The 17,452-nt window shown below is 47.8% G+C and overlaps 1 protein-coding gene across 2 annotated transcripts in view; it reads left to right on the top strand.

Annotated features, from left to right (window-relative positions):
- Positions 1-17,452, top strand: part of LOC105086567 (steroid sulfatase) — a 137,690-nt gene that overhangs the window by 106,932 nt on the left and 13,306 nt on the right. For both annotated transcript variants that reach the window (XM_031445988.2, XM_031445987.2), the window contains exons 9-10: positions 8,497-8,656; positions 13,606-13,727. In XM_031445988.2, the coding sequence (XP_031301848.1) occupies positions 8,497-8,656; positions 13,606-13,727 (282 nt within the window). The remainder of the gene's footprint in view (positions 1-8,496; positions 8,657-13,605; positions 13,728-17,452) is intronic.

Here is a 17,452-nt window from a genome sequence, read left to right as displayed (position 1 = left end):
TAACAGTAATGATTTCCACTCTTGATCAAAACCACACAAAAAGATCTGTATGCTTTGAGCTCAGCGATTCCACTGTATTCCCCAGGCAGGTCTGTTTCGCTAATGAAATCTGTGTGTGAGCCACCTTGATAGAGTGCCTGTGACTAAGTCACTTCACAGAGTTCAATAGGTGATTCCTTTTAATCGTAGGAACGTTAAGTTCTGCTGCAGTCTGCATTTGAAAAAATAATAATAATATAATACTTGGGGGTTTAGGAAATAGTGATGCTACTTTTCGTTTCTCTCAGTTTTTGAAGGAAATGTGTTTGCAGCATAACTGTCCTGTTTAGATTTCAATATGGGTAAATTTTCCCTTTGTCACAAGCTGTAGTATGAAAGGGAATTGTGAATAGACGCAGGGTCCAATGTGTGTTTTGAATATAACATTAGTTAACACTTTAGCAATCTTGATGATGTCCGTCATACAATACTTTCTGAACTACTTACTTCTGAGAAGCTTCTAAAATCAATTTCCTTCTCCCGTCCATATGTTGTGAATAATTGTGTCAACCTGAAAAAAAAAAATGAGTTTACCAAGTAACAGCCCATCTTCTCATTTGAGAATTGAGGAATCATTGTTTCCTTTGGAGCTTCTGGGTCACCTGACAGTGTTCGCGTACTGACTTAATTAGGCTTTTCATCGAGAGTGAGATAAACAAGCAAACCCAAAAATCCCACGTGCCTTTTACACTGAGTAGCCTGTGACCTTCTCAGAGCTGTTAAATGTAGAATTTTCAACTTGGCTTTGAAATACTGAAAATGTCCGCATGACTGCTCTGGAACGTGGGATAGGAACCACAGTTTGAGATGAACAGAGGAGTTACAATTTCCTTGCGATCCTGAACCATCCCCAGGAAACATAGATGGTGGCTCTGAGTTGGTGTAAGTGCACACCTGTCCGTGGGCAGGTGTTGGGTCTCCTGAGGTCAGGGGAGTGGGTGCCCTTGTGAAGGGCCTTCAGTCTGCTCCCTTACCTGTGTCAGGGCAGGGCAGTTGGATAGGAACTCAAGACTGTAGTCTTGCAGATGGTGGTTCTCTCTTCCTTTAATTTTTATTTTTTGGAGCGGGGAGGTAATTAGGCTTATTTATCTCTTTACTTGTTTTTAATGGAGGTACTGGGGGTTGAACCCAGGATCTCATGCATGCTAAGCAGGCACTCTAGCACTGAGCTGTACCCTCCCCCGATTGCGGTTCTCCTGGGGAAGGAGCCACTGGCCCCGCCCCAGCTTCACAGGATGTCCCAGTCAGGGTTAAGCACCTGGGGCCCTCCGTACAGAGAGATGGGTGCCAGTGAACTCACGGATGCTCCTTCCTGACTTCATTGGTGCCTCATCCTTCTTGGATCTACCTCTCAAAGTTGGAGGCCTCTGGGGCCCTGTTCTGCGCCCCCTCCTTTCTTTCTCTGCACACGCACCCTGTGTGATCTCATCGAAACCCGTGGCCTCAAAGAGCACTTGAGAGCTGGTAACACCCATACCCAGTGCCGACCCTTCCTGGAAACGCCCAACTCTGAAAGGTCACCCAGCAGGAGGCTCCCCACTCAACCCCTTCCTCCCTTTTATTCTGCCTAAAGCAGGTAATAAATGTCAATGGACTGGCTACGTTAACTCTATAGACAGCGTCTGCAGAAGCACTGGTCGGTGGGGATGGAAGCTGAGAATCGTATTTTCCCGAGTGTTTAAGAACATAGACTTTCTCCACGCACAGAGGCGTGCTTTCAGAACTCCCTGATATCAGCATTGGGGGCACCGCAGCTTCTGGGGTTTCTCATCAGAGTGCAGACTCCAAAGCAGCTGAGTGGCTGGAGTCCGTTTCACTGAGGAGCCACCGCTTACAGCCACTGAGTTGGGCGTCTCTTTCCCTCGTGCAGTCACACAGCTTTCAGAGCAGTGGATACCTTCATTGTAAAAAACAAATAAATAAAAGCAAAAGGCTCTGGTAGTTTATTAGAAGCTGGCGACATTCAGGGTCATTCTTCAGATTTTAGCAAACGTTTTCACCGGCTCCCCAAGAATGGGCAAAACCTGGCCGGTCTCACCAGTATCAGTGTTTACGTGCCGGGAGGCATCCTGCAGCCTTCTCACCTTTGAAAGAAGCTCACGTGTCATCCTCAACTTAGCTGTTGACTCATTCAGTTAAATTCAACCGACAAGCATGCATGTGTTGAGTCTGTATGGTATGGCAGGCACCGGGCTAGTTTCTAGGTGCTAAAGACAATTGACCCGGGGTCCCTGACTGCCAGCAGCTTGTATTCCTTTTTGAGATGGAGGTGTAAGGAGGAGATTTCAGAATGGCAAACTGGTAAGGGAGCTCTGACAAGGGACGGTTGCAGATAGCTCATGCAACCTGGGAACTGAGAAAGCTTGGCAGCAGAGGCTGGCCTTTCTGCAGGCTGATGTTGGGAGGTGCTGGCTGGGAGAAGGAGATGTGGGAAGTTCATTCTAGGCAGGAGTGAGGGGCTTGTGGGTAGCAAAACGCCGCTCATTGTTGCTAGAGATGAAGGTGTGAGCAAAGGATGTTGGATGTGTGGCTGAGGCAGTAGCCTACGTCCACACTAATGTGTACAGTACAGTGAATTTGTGTGTGTGTGTGTGTGGCCATGTGCGTAGTAGTTACATTTAGACACGAACATTCTCAACAAAATCCAGTATAAGGAAAGGAATGGATTGTTATTCTAGGAACACCGTAGAGGACTGTCATGATTAAAAAGCCAGCACACGCAGGTTGTTTTCTAAGTGCCCTTCGTAAGTGCAGGGTGTGGCTGTTACCCGAGACACGACAAGAACCATGACGGTAGATGTGTTCTACTCACGTGTGTATCCCCATAACCCGACATGTTTTAGGAAATAATTTTTGACCTAAACCGTAAACGAAAAAACACTTGAGTTTCGGTTTGAAGGATGTATTGTTTAACCTCATGAAGATTGCAGGTGGAAGAGCATGGTGAATCCATTGGGTATGGGCGGTAAATCCTTTGCGTACTGGCGATTGATTGGATCCTGGGTTTCAGGGAAAAGAAGGCCTCAAAGCTGGCTCTCCTGTTTCTGGCTGGTGTCACTGGGTACGTGGAGGTTCCCTTGTAGGAATGAGGACGCCCAGGCAGAGACTTGTTTTTGGTTGGCATGCGGGGAGGCGTATGCGATCATTTGGTGTAAGAAGAGAGTCAGGGACCAAGACGAACAGAAAAGTCGGGATGGAAGATGGTGATGCAACGAAGCAGACGTGGAGAGTGTGACTGGGGAAGTGAGGACACTAGGGAGGGAAGAGTCAGGGAAGAGCACGGTTCGGAGAAATGACTGCTGCTCAGCAGTCGAGGAAGCTGTAGACCCCACAGGGCACGGCATGTATTACACACGTGATGGTAAGGCGTGTTTTTTCAGTGACAGTGAGGGTCAGGGACGAGACGGTGGAAGAGGAAGTGGAAGGTGGGCAGGATCTCAGATTCTTCTCAGAAATGTGTCTACGCAGAAAGGGTGGCTGTGAAAGGGGAACTTTGTATTGGGGGAGATCGGAGTGTATTTCATTCTCCCAAGTCAACTTCAACAGAGTTAAGAGACAAGGGATCATTGAGAATGTCAGGTTTCTAAGAAGATGGTAGGAAATGAGATCTAAAACTTACAAGGAAGCTTGATGTTTGAAAGGAGGCGGGACAGCCTCTTCTCTACGAAGGAGCAGTGACAGGAGGTGCTGGGGAATTGGGGAGCATAATGGTTGGAACTTGAAGACCTTCCCAAAGAAAGCTTTCAGTCTCTTCTACTGAGGAGCTGGGAAAACAACCCACAAAAGCTGCTCCCTGGGTCTTCGGGGGAAACGTATGCCAGCCCCTGACTCAGATTAGTTAGCCGTTTGGTATCTGGCTTAAATCGTCACCCTTGGGGGAGGGTCTAGCTCAGTGGCACAGCGTGTGCTTAGCATGCACGAGGTCCTGGGTTGAATCCCCGGACCTCCATGCTAAATAAATTGACCTAATTACCCCCCCCCCCAAAAAAAAAAACCTCACAAACCAAATAGTCCCCATTAACTTTTCCTACCATGTCAGTTACTTGATGGGTGTCCTTTCTGTGTTTGCCTCTCCTTGGACCCTGACGTGAGCAGATCGCTGTTCTTTATTTTTGTCCCCGATCACAGGTGGATGCTAGTTTGACAGAACCTGGACAGTGTCGTCAGCTCTCCTGTCTAGAACGGGTGGGTTTTTAGACTGGAATGAATACGTCGAGGAGAGTGGGAACCACAGCATCTTGGGTGAGAAAGTGTTTGGTGTGAGTTGCACTTGTCACGTGCCTGTTTGTGGCTCCCATCCATCCAGGGAGTCAGCGTTACCTGGGCGGGGAGAGGCCCAAGAGGAGGGAAAAAGACAGACAGACTGTGTCGTAAACGTCTGTGCCCAAATCAAGGAGAAAAATGAGGAGCATGTGCTCTTGCCATTCAAAGGCATTTGACCCGCTGGGTCGCAGCGTTTGTCGGGGCAAGAATAGAAGGCTGGCTTGCAGACAGCTGTTCCCAACAAGAGCCTCCACGTAAATGGCAGAATTGTCTCTGAATTCTCTCTTGCCTGCAGAGATTGAGTAACTCAGCCATCCTCCCTCCGTGACTTCCCATCATGGCCGAGTGCCACCAGGATGTTAAAAGCATGAATTTGACAATTACGCGACCAAACTTTAAATTTAGACCGTGCTCTTTTCTCTGCTCATACGTTTTTGGAAAGAAAGAATCTAGAATCCTTTACCTGTTTTTCTTGTATCTGCCCTGCAGTCTCACCTCCTCCTCTGCTAACCTTATTCTCCTTCACAAACCAACTCAGAGTCTGTTGATTTAGGGCAGGTGTTCTGCGGGAAGAGGAGTGCCCTGTGCTTTCTGTCGGCCCCCAGTCAGTTCTCTGTGGGTGTGTCTGAGCTCTCCTTTGAGACTTGGAGCTTCTGTCGGGCAAGAAGAAGCTTGTTGGCATATCTTTGAGCTCCCTTTGGGATTCTAGTCAACAAAATATTAGCAAACAAACTCCAACAACACATTTTAAAAAAAAAAGGTCATACACAATGATCAAGTTGGATTCATCCCAGGGACACAAGGATGGTTCAACATACGCAAATCAATCAACGGGATACACCACATCCACAAAAGAAAGGACAGAAGTCACACGATCATCTCGACAGATGTGGGAAAAGCATTAGATAAAATTCAACACCCATTTATGATAAAGCCTGTTACCAAAGTGCATATAGAGGGAACTTATCTCCACATAATGAAAGGCACTTACGACAAACCCATAGCCAACATAATACTCATTGGTGATGAGTTGAAAGCCTTCCCTTTGGGATTCTGAGAATAACAGCAGAATCTCGTAATTTGCTAGGCTAGGAGTAGAGTTTCTCAGCGGCACAGATTCTGATACCATCGCTTACTTGCTGTGCAGTCTTGGCCACAGTTTTCCCAACTGTGAAATGGGGTACTTACTTACTTTGCAGAGTAATGATGAGTTAATATCTGTCGCGAGCTTGGGTGATTCCCGGAACACGGTGAACTCCGTCACGATTCCTGATTCTAGTAAGCCACTGCTTGGCGAATGTCGGGTGAGCACATCAGGTGCGCGGGGCTCAGTCTTTGATTCCTGTGAACTTCATGATAATGACATGACATCTCCCAGCAGTTCCTGGGAGAGCAGCGTGCTGGACTTTTAAAGACACGTACATTTTGTGTGTATCCTTTTCCATGGCAATGCAGCAGGACGGAGAAGACTCAGAGCCTCGCCATCTGACCAGCAAAGATTGTTACTCATCAACATATACTTGGAAATGTGGAATCCTGCGCCGTCAAATGCCTTTTCCCGTAGGCAGTGTGTGCACGCATCTCTTAAAAGTTTTTAAATATATATATATATATATATTTTCAATCATATTAATAATCACTTTATTTTTTTAACTCTTTTTATTGAGTTGTAGTCAGTTTACAATGTTGTGTCAAATTCCAGTGTAGAGCACAGTTTTTCAGTTGTACATGAACATACATGTATATTCATTGTCACCGTGTTTTTCACCGTGAGCTCCCACAAGATCTCGTATGTATTTCCCTGTGCTATGCGGTATAATCTTGTTTATCTATTCTGCAGATGCCTGTCATTTTTTTTTAATCACTGTTGTTCTAAAAACACTGCCTTCCCCCAGCTTCCCCCAGTGTTAACTTTCTGCAGAACCCTCGTACATTTGTCAGGAAATGAAGCTTAGTCCATCGTTGTCAACCAAAAGACGAATTTTCCGCCACGAATGCCCTTTTGCAGTTTCAGGACCCAATCCGCAAGGCCACATTGCATCTGGAAGGGTAGACTGTTCAAGGATGCTTTTCCGTTAATCTTAGCATTTTGGTCCATCTTCCCATTTATTTTGTTCTGTTTTATTTTAACCAGGGGGGCGATCAGTGTACAGACTAGCCACTAGTTCAACTCGCCCTTTTTTGTTCGGTAGAAACCACTTTTTGTTTGTTGGTTTGTTTTTGTTGCCGTTAAATTTAAAGTGAGGGTGCTGTGAGCTTGATCTGCTGGAAGGTTAATCAGACACTAACTCACACGTTGAGGCGCCTTCTGCAACTGCTCCGCTAGTGACAGCTTGAATAAACTCTGCCAAGTGATGCAAACTTCTCATTTCTTCGGTGTGAAACCCACGAAGCAGGAATAACAGTATTGGTCAGGTAATTACCTTAAGGTCTCACTGAAAAGATGACGAGGAAGAGTTTTAACTTTCCTAGGAGGCCGGCCACCATAGAAATTGCAAACTGGTAAAGAATTCACATGTGAGTTTTCCCTAACTGTGCATGTAAAACATAACGGGTGCCGGCAGCGGAAAGATCTTGCCCGTATAAGGAATTGAGTCCACAGTCGTCAGCGTTCAGTCCGCAGTTCACTGGAAACTAGCGTTAAGAAATGAAGGTTTGCTTTTCAAAATCCCTCAAACCTAGGTCTCCATCATTTCATTTTTTAAGTTTAAGTGGAATTTATGTCCGTGTATGAACCATGCATCAGTCATGTCCAGGCACTGTCTCCCTGCTCTGAATCTGCATTCTCTTCCAACTTTATTTGACTACTTAATTTTCCATGCCAGTTGTGTGTTGGGAAGGTGTTTGCGAGGAGCTGAACTTGAACCCGCTCCATTCCTCCCCAGCCTAACTTCCCAAGGTTACGATTCCTCTGGGGTCCAGCTCTGTGCTCAGCTAGGTGTAAAGTCCTGGGGAAATACTCCTGGGGAAGCGGCACGTCCGGTTCCCCGTCCACGCGTGCGCTCCCGGCTTGAGGGACCCAGCCCCGACCTCCCTGAGCACGAGGCTGCTGGGCTGCTGTCTGTGTTTTGCAGGGTCCGCGGGGGGGAGGCCCTGGGGAGCAGCTTCTGTTGACATCGTGGCCCTCTCCCAGCTCACCCCTCCCGGCCCCTCCCAGTACCCGTTTCCTTCTCCGTTCAGTTAATTTGGAATCGCCTTATGCGTACGAAGCTGGTTTTCCCGACTGGAACAGCTATAGAATCACAGCGGTGGTGACAACGGTCATCGTGTGTGCTCTCCTGCCTTTCAGGCCCCGGGGATCATAACCCCATGTCGGACTTGCATCTAACGTGTCTGGACTGCGAGACGCAGGATGGTTGTTCCGTGTGCCCAGCTGGTGCTTTCACTTCCTAGGGCTGCGATAACAAATCACCACCCATTTGGTGGCTCAAAATAACACAGACTGGTGTCCTTACAGATGTGAAGGTCAGATGTCCAAAATGGGTCCACCTGGGCTAAAATCAGGGTGTCGGCAGAACTGTGTTCCTTTATGGAGGCTCTGGGGGAACGCCTGTTTCCTGGGCTTTTCCAGTGGTGAGAGGCCACCTGCGTCCACTGGCGTGGGTCAGCGCTCTCCATCTTCAAAGCCAGTGACGCAGCATCTTCCAGTCTCCCTCTCTGACTACGGCCCCAGCTGCTCTGACGCCATCTCTCCCGCCTCCCTCTTTCCCTAAGAAGGCCCCTCGTGGTTATATTCGACCCACTCACATAATCCAGAATAATCTCTCCTTTTGTCATATAAGGTACCAGGGATTTGGACGTGGACAATTGAGGGCACCATTCTTTTGTCTGCCACCGCTGGTTTAAAAAAAAAAAAAAAGAGGTAGAATAGAATTGGGACTCCCTGACTCCAGTGTCATTGTTGATAAGTCTTTGTTGCTGCGAGATTTGTGTCTCCCTGAGTACAAAGGCGTGACTTGTGCCCACCAGGCAGTGCCGGCCATGTGTCATGCCTGCAGTGACCATGCCGTGTATTTATGTATCTTTTTTTTTCACCACAACAGATAATGTGAAATTTTCATGGACTCCATGTCTTTAAAGCACTTCGTTCTTCCAAGTGGGCTGCCTGACGTTGGGCACTGAAGAGTGCACTGAAGTGAGTACTGGAAAGACGTGCACATTTGCTTCATGCTTCTCCTTCGGTGTTTGTTTTAGGGGGGAAAGCGAACAACTGGGAAGGAGGTATCCGGGTCCCAGGCGTCCTCCGCTGGCCAGGGGTGATCCAGGCTGGGCTGGAGATCGATGAGCCAACAAGCAACATGGACATATTTCCGACGGTGCTCAAGCTTGCCGGGTCGCCGCTGCCTGAAGACAGGTACTGTGACTCACGGGCACTTGCGATCGTCTCCTTCACAGTTTGCAGGCGAGGGCGTTCTGGTTTTGCCTGCTGGACCTGTTATCCATGCCCAGTTATGGGACTTACTGGTGGGTCTGCTGACGTAAAAATCTGCTCCGTCCACCCCATTATCCCAGTGGGAAACAAAGTCAGAGGTGCGATGGGATGTGTGGCCTTTGAGACTTACTGCTCCAGGATCCCGCTGATGAGTTCTGTCTTGTCTGTGCCCACTGTCAGCTCGCCGAAGGGCAGCTGGACCGATGCCCCTTGTAACCACCCACATTTCACCCCACAGCTTCCCGCCTGACCCCACTCGGCAGGTCTTGGCTGCAGCAGTGAGAAAGGCAGCTGCTTCCCGCCCTGGTAAGGGCCCAATTTCCCAGCACGTCATCATGGAGCGAGTTCTAAATCCGTCTTTCTCTCAAATTTAGATGCAACGTCGTATGACATGGCCGATGGTTTCTTGTTAAGTGTTATTGCCAATCTGAAGAGTCCTGAGTGAGGCACGCTGATGAATTGTTTTCATTAGTTTGGTGGCAGGCCACCGTAATGGCTGCAAATCTCATTTAAATTCAGCCGCCAGCAGAACCAAGAGGAAATGGGAAACTGGAGACAAAAACAATAGCTCGGCCGGAGCTGAAGTCCGTTGATAGCTTGGCTCCCCTCCTACTGTTGGCAAGCTGGTTTCGTTCTTCATTTTTTTTTCCCCCAAATTTCTGCTTGAGAGATGCCTTCGTCTCCAAGGGCACACATGCATGCACATGCACCCAAAAGGGAACAGCGGAATTGTAGAGTTCCGTGGTTCTCAAACGTTGTGGTCTCACGACCCAGGTACTCTCTTTGCTGATCCAGGAACCCAAAGATGTTTTGTGTCTGTGGGATGTACCTGTCAGTGTTTATCATATGAGCAATTCAACCAGGAAATAAAAGTTTTTAAACACAAGAACACCCAAGGAGACATTGCATCAGCTCACAGCTGGTGTCGCCACTGGGGAAATACACCGTAAGCCCCATGAAGCAGTGGTGCTCCAGGAGGCAAAGAATGTTTTGAATTATCGTGAAGATAGTTTGACCTGGTAGACCCCGTAAAAGGTCTCAGGGATCCCTGTGGGTCTCGGGACCACGCTTTGAGAGTAGCTGGTTCCAGGAGAAGAGCAAAGAGCCTAGAGGCGTACTGCTTGGCTTCAAATCTTGGCTTCACTCTTGCCTAAGTGTTTAACTTACTGGACCTTGACGTCTTCTCTTGCAAATGTGTTGTATAACAGCACTGCCCTCAGAGGGTTGCTGTGAGGATGGAAAGCGTGAGAGCATGTCATGTGCAGAACAGAGAACGCATGAACACTTGCTGGTTTTGCTTCGTCCGCCATATTGCTTTTCATCCGCCATGTTGAGAGGTGAGAAGCATTCTTTCCACTTCCACGTTTACTGTTCATCTGGATAATAAAGTCATAAACTCTGTGGCCCAAGGGGACGTCTAAGATCTTCTACCCCAGCCACAGTATTCTCTTTCCACTCAAATGACAGGCAGAAAGCTCGGCAGCTATCACTCGTCAAAATCTTTTCTTATAGAAAACTGAAACTCTCACCCCATGTGTCTGTCTGCTCTTTGGGAATAAATCTCAATATTTCTGTAAGAAGCTCCCACAGAGTGTTCAGGTAGTTTCATTCACGATCTTTTATTTGTCTCACGGTTCATGACATTAAAATCATCAGTCTCTTTAGATGGTTTTCCATCTGACTGGGAAGAGGCAAGGGAAGGAAGAAGTTCAGGGGCAAAGAGGAAAATCCCTAAAGGGAAGTTTGGTGCTGACACCTCCTACGCGCCCCATTCTGAGGCCGATGGAGGTCAGCCTGTTTATCTGGCACGAGCCCGTGGATGTGGGGAGCAGCCCCCTCAGTGGCAGGCCCAGCTCTTTTATACGTGAGCCAGCGTCATCGGTAGAACCCATTCTGAGTATCGAAGGTTCTTTTCTTGGGTCTCCCCCATTGATGGTCTCACTCAACCCGATGATAGTGTCTCGGGGTTGAGGTCCCAGGTCCTGCAAAATGTTATCACCATCCTGGAGACAGCAGACGTAAGAAAACAGAAATCTTCTTCCAACTTGCTCATGGGAATAAAAGAGAGACAGAGAGAAAGACGCAGTGCATTCATGGGGACGTGACGTCACTGTACCCCAAGGAAAGTTCCCCTCATGTGCTCTTTTCAGTTACATCACAGTCATCCCCGCGTGACCGAATTTGACCTGAAATTCAAACACAACGTTTCTTGGCACCGAATTGCTAATATCCACATGGCCATCGTGAGTCAGGACACCACAGAGGGTAATCTCACGTTCCAAATTAAAAACAGTCTCCAGTGAACACGGTTTTCACAGAATCAAGCAGACAGCAGGAAAGAAGGCATCTAATTGTGTAGCAGACGCTGTCTTGCAAACTTGCTATGAAAACTTGAATCCGTTTACAGAAAAGGCCAATGCAATGATTCCCACAGAAAACAGCAATGCTTTGTGTCACTTTGAAGGCGTGTGGGCCCCTCTCGCACAAGTCATGATGTTACAGAAACGTGTCCACACCAGCCACACCAAAGGAAATGTGCCGTTTCTGGGCCGTTGGCCACAGTTAAATGTGACTTGTACACGTGGCTTTAAACAATCCCGAGTGTTTTGATAACTCAGACACCATCTACAAGTTTAGCTCAGTGGGGTCACTTTTCATTTTTCATGGCAGGAATGAACCTGTTTTTGACAAGCTGTCTGTCCACAGCACTGTTCAACTGTGGTTTTTCCATCGCAGTGTGATTTATTGCCTGCTTCCAGGAAAGAGCACGTTAGGTGAAGGATATTTTAAAAAATGAGATCTATCTCTGCATTGGAAGAAAAAAAAAAGTTTGCAGAACAGACTTTGCTTCCCTCCTTAAAAAAAAAAAAAAAAAAAAAAAGACAAATGTCTTGCTAGGGAAGAAAAAAAGTTGGTGAGACTTGGAGTCTGGTTTTTGTCGTCAAATCCCCTGTTGTGTGATCATGGCCCAGGTCAGTTGTGAAATACTGATTTTCAGAAAAGACTTCTGTCTCCTGTGTTCTTAAGGGTTGAGTTTTGTTGGCTTGTGATGAAAAAGAGCTTCAAGAAATGGAGGTGGAGGTCACGTCCGAGGAATGGAAATTCACTCTCACTCTTGAGCTGTCATGGAAAGGCCTTCTGTCCCCTTGGAAGGGAGAGGTGGTGGAGGAGGTCCGACCCACCTGTCCTGGGGTTGCCTCCAGCTCAGGTGCTCAGCCCTCCTCCCTTCCTTTCTTCCCACCTGTTTAGTATCTCACCGTCTTCAGGCCTGAGTCTTTCTTCAAAGGCACAACACCTGTCATTTCAGGGTAGAAACAGCCTCTCGCGCAACTTGCCACTTCTGAACACAACTGTCTCTCTTCCCTGTTCGTCTCAGGCAGATAGGAACCAGGCTTGGGAAGTGAGCCAAGTCTGTCTTTTGTTCTTATTTTTAGCTCGGGATAAGAGGATATTTTCAGTTCTGTGGACCTCGGCAGAGCGCGTGATCAATAACTGAGGACTGGGGCTGGAGGAGCAGCGAGGCTGTAATTACATTAGGCGGATTTTAGTGACACCAAAATAAACCACAAAAAAAAAAAAAAGAAAAAAAGAAAAAAACTCAAAGGACGTAAGGCCTCTTAGTCTGCAATACGAATTATATCATCAAGTTAAACTTCCAGGTTCTCAATCCTTCAATAATGGAGGAGGACAGAGATGCAGTGGTTTTCATGAGAGGAAGAAATTTGTCAAGTCCAACAGTCTCTTTCCAAGTAGCTTTCTGCCCCGTGTTTCGGTGGAAGTAACCTGATGCTGTCAGTGACCATGTAATTTCCCTAGTGGCTGTGAATGTGTGTTACACTCAAAACAAAATTTTAGGAATAGACTTACCATATGACCCAGGAATCCCGCTCCTGGGCATATATCCAGAAGGAACCCTACTTCAAAAAGACACCTGCACCCCAGTGTTCATAGAAGCACTATTTACAGTAGCCAAGACATGGAAACAGCCTCAATGTCCATCGACAGATGACTGGATAAAGAAGAGGTGATATATTTATACAATGGAATACTACTCAGCCATAAAAAAAACAGACTTTTTTTTTTCTTTAATTAACCTCCAAATAGCCTTAATTTCCTCACTGCCAGTTGTCTATGGTTATTGTTTGCCACTAGAATGTTATCTGGTTGGTGTAAACATCCACCATAGAAGAGGTATATTTACTTTTTATACCCACGTAGAGGAATATATTTACTTTTCAGGGCATAGCAGTATGTGTCATGGGTGTATGTCATATATAAATGTATGCAAGAGTCTTTACATCCTCAGGGCATTTAATGCCATCATTGTTATTATTTACAGATTCATTCATTCAGACTTAGGACTTCGTTTTCATTGAAGTCTATCCAATTCGTGTTGTCCCGTGTTATATATTACCTTTTTTTTTTTAACCACAGATTGTCAGGAATTCTTATTTTTGATAGACCTGGAGTTTGTGAATAAACTGTTTGCCAAGGCACTAGGCAGAAAACTGGGTGTAGGAGAAGTCGTGGGGAGGGCAGTTGAAAGCATGACACCCAGTCAGCTGGGCGTGGTTCACATTGGCCCTTACAACACACAGGACGTTGGATAAGTCACTCCGTTTCTTCGTTCCATCATCCTAAGGTGATAATAGTCCCAACTCACGGAGCTCCTTAGAGGATGACATCAGCTGATTGCTGAGCCCAGCTGGCCTCCCCGCATTGCATATGGCGCCCAGCTGGGTCAGCTGGTGTTCTCAGCGCCAGTTGCTTAATTACCCCTTTGTAGCTCTCTCATGCTCTTGTTGGCAGGAAGGACCACTCAGACATCAGGACGTTGTGGCCGCCTGGTAACCACCTGGTTTTTCCCGCAGGATCATTGACGGGCACGACCTGATGCCCCTGCTCCGAGGGGACAGCCAGCGTTCGGATCACGAGTTTCTCTTCCATTACTGCAACTTCTACCTGAACGCCGTGCGCTGGCACCCGCGGAACAGTGAGTACACGCCTCTTTCTTTGCAGCCTTCTAGAGCTGCGTGCAATCGGCACTGTGGGAATAGAACAGATCGCAGGAGGACCTTGCTCTCACGAGGCCAAGACCTGCCTGAAGGATGCTTGGTTTTGATTTCCGCTTCCTCCACCTCCTCCTCCCTTCTTCTCTCATGCCTTCTGGTTCCATGGTCGTCCAGGTGGGACATCATCGGAGCACGGCCTCCGCCCACCTTTACACCAGGGCTGGCTCCTCTCTCCTGGGAGGCAGGGGAAGCCCCGGTTCCCAGCAGGCACCGCAGCCCCTTCCCTCCTGCTCCGCCAGCCACTCAGCTTCACGTCCTGGCCCTGCCTGCTCCCGGAGTCTCAGCCGACCCGCCGCTCTGCTCTGGGCATGCCTGTGGGGTGTGCTCGCGGCTCCCTCTGCCTGGAAGGGCTTGCTCTTCCTTCCGCGTTCATGCTTATCAATCCCCCCCACCCCAGCCCCCCGAAGCGCCGTCTGCTCGGCCTGCACCTCCGCCCTCCTGTAGCTTTGCACCGTGGCTCTGCGTGGCTTTGCACCGTGGCTCTGCGTGGCTTTGCACCGTGGCTCTGCACCGTGGCTCTGCGTGGCTTTGCGATGTTTACCTCGCCGTCCCTCCCGAGCCTCCCTCGGAGGTCGGGGGTCGTGACTTACCGATCTGTATGTGGTCTCGGCGCGTGTGTGTGTGCTAGATACAAATGCTTCGGTGTTACCCTGGCTCCCAAACCAGGTTTTTTTGTTGTTTGTTTGTTTGTTTTTAATCATGCCCTGTATCAGTGACGGGATCTACTTTGGGTTTTCCGGTTACCAGTCACAGAGTTGCATTTCTCACAGGCATTAATGGGCACGAGGAACCAAGTGACCATTCTACATGGAGGGAAAGGTTCCACAAATGGTTGTCGTGTATTTAAACTTAGAATTGCAGTTGGGTTCACATCACTAAGGTGGCTTGCAGTCTGTGGGGATCTCACAATGATTATACCTATGCTCGACGTGGGTGTTGGTGTTGGATTTTGAGTTCCCTCTTCAGAGGTAAAAGGAAAGTCCCCTTTGCTCTAGTGTGCCTTGGGGTTCTGCTCCCAGAGGCAAGATTCTCGCAGAATATCTTGTAACCGCTGCCGCCCCCGGCGGGTGGTGCATTCTTAAACTCACATGATGCTCCTTCAAACTGGTATTCAACGCAGTCCCCTCCCCACCCTGCTCCCCCAGCCCGTGTACCAAAGACGTCATGTAAAGAGCAGCTGCTCCATTTTTTTTAAAGTGGAAAACTATAGCCCTTCCACGGAGACCATGCCAGGTTCACCCTGCAGGGTTTATGCTTCCAATCTGAGCAGCTTCCTTGAGACATTTTCTGGAAGGAGACTATGGCAGAACCACACAGGCTTACAGTTCTAGACCCAGAAGGGTCCTGGTTACCTAGCTTATCCATGTGTCCATCGTTCCTACCACCTGCAGGAATGCTGTCTCTTTTTTTAGGTGAATTGGCAGCAAGTAGCTCTGACCCGTCTCATCCATGAGAGATGTGGCCCTCCCCATTTCCTTTTAGACAGAGCCCGCGAGGGACGTAAAGAACAAAGTTTCCATGACTGTTGGCGGTTGAAAGCAGGGTGACATCACATCCTGAACCGTTGCAAAACTGCATTTAAATAAAGCCGACCTCCCCGCCTCCAGCCCCGACGCCCTCAGTTAGAGAAGCCGGAAGGAACATATTGGATCAGGGGCTGGAGAAACACATTATGTGGAGGAGGAAAGAGAGAAGGGACAGGAAGAGACAGAAAATAGGAGTAAGTGAGAAAAACAAGACCCAGATTCTGATAGGCAGCTGGCCCTGGGATAAAATTTGCTTCGAAGACAGACACAAGCGACATTCCTTCTTATGCAGTTCCTTAGAATCTCCTGCCTGGAACCAGCAGCCAAAGAGGGGCCACGGCAGCATTTCAGTGCTGGAATCACTCACCTGGCCATGGGGTCTCAGGAAACCATGGCTTTTACGAGTCGCCTGATCTACTTCTCAGGGTGTCCCCGAAACTCAGTCCCAGGGGGAGCTGCCTCAGCTGTCACACTGTCCCACGTGGCTTCGGGGCTGTGTCCTCCGTGTTTTCATCTGTCCGTTTGTTGTGCGTGTATGGACTTGGCACCTGCTGGGTGGAACCTTCTAGGCTAGGCTGGGCTGGGCACCTGTCCGGGAGCTTTTTACATCTTAGCTCTGGATGGGCTGCAAGCCGTGGGAAGGGCTGGGAAAAAGCAGCTGTGTAAGGTAAGGGTCACTTGTCCTGTTGACTAAAGAAGACAGACATATTCAGCTGAGGTCATGTCAGATCTACGCTGCTGGCAGGGCGCCGTCCGTCAGCACTGGATGACCCGGCGGACACTTTCCGTAATTCTTAGGGTTAAGAGGGTGGCCCCCTGACCTCCAAGTGCTCTGTTAGGAAAGAAGAGAGGATTTTACGGTCAGGGTTTTGTAACCGGCAGCAGTGAGGTGCTCAGGAGTCTCGCCAGCCTGTTGTGAAACCACTGCTGACTTGAGGTCGGCCGCGCGGGGAGCGTCTGCGCCACGGCCACGGCCACGGCCACGGCAGACACCGTGGATCGCGGCTCTGTCCCTCCCTCGGAGACAGCCAGCTCACCAGCGCTGCCCTGGTTCCGGGAGACTGGAGCTGGCTGGAAATGCCAAGATCCAGTTCCCATTTGTCTGGATTAGTTGGAAGCTTGGATATTACGATTCCAGACTTACTTTTCCAAAAACGTAGAGCCAGAAGGCTGTTTCCACCCTTCCCAAAGCTGAATCCCTTTCAGCTTTTATATACAATGCCTTCTCTGTAATTTAATAATTCTGTGTTTCTAATGATTCTGTCATTTACTTGTCTCTGCAAATGGTGTAACTTCATCGTCATCTGAGAGCGTTATTTCCATTACGTGTTAGAAGTCACAAGAGCATTGTCATAATGTGGATAACTTTTCTTGCATTACAATGGGAATTTTCAGTTTAAATTTACTATTCAATATGTATTTTAAAATTTTGACTTTAACTTTTGACGTACAAACCAGTGTTACTAAAAATTAAATGCGAAGGCAGCTTGATTTTATGGTAAAATTTATCGCAGAAGACTGGTAGATATGTGACTCTGGGATTCTGTTGCAGATTTTTGAACGGATGGATGTAAGTCTGTAAGTTACATGCTTGCATTAACGTGACGGCCCCCCAGACCAGCTGATCATACAGAAATCCACGAGGGTTAGTCATTCTGGGGCTGATCCCACAGAACCTCATAAATCTGGCTGCTTTTTCCAACTCAGGTTTGTTGGAAACTTCTGTGATTTTGTTTTAAAGCATCCTTTGAAAAATCACAACAGTGCACCTGAAACTTGCATAATTAAGAGAAAAGGAAAAACAGTAGACAATTTTGTCTTCCAGAAAAATTAAAAATTTAAAATCACAAGAAAAAGCAGTAAGATATTCGAATTCATTCTAAAGGGAAGTGTTTATAAAAGGTGCCTTCTTTCCACAATAAGAAATAAGTGAGGTTTAAAATCAAAAACAGCATTACCGTGGTAATTGAGGGGAAATGCTTGCTTTGTTCAGCATCTAAAATTTTCACAAAGGTAAAAAAAAAAAATTTCGCCTCTAAAATACACATAAGAAAAGAGACAAGATTCTGATTACAGCTGTTGAGGTGTCGGGACCTAACCAGTGCAAGAAAGGCTGTGCG

This window comes from Camelus dromedarius, chromosome X (genome assembly GCF_036321535.1).
Source record: "Camelus dromedarius isolate mCamDro1 chromosome X, mCamDro1.pat, whole genome shotgun sequence".
Classification (NCBI taxonomy): Eukaryota; Metazoa; Chordata; class Mammalia; order Artiodactyla; family Camelidae; genus Camelus; species Camelus dromedarius.
This window is presented reverse-complemented; position numbering and strand designations above follow the sequence as displayed.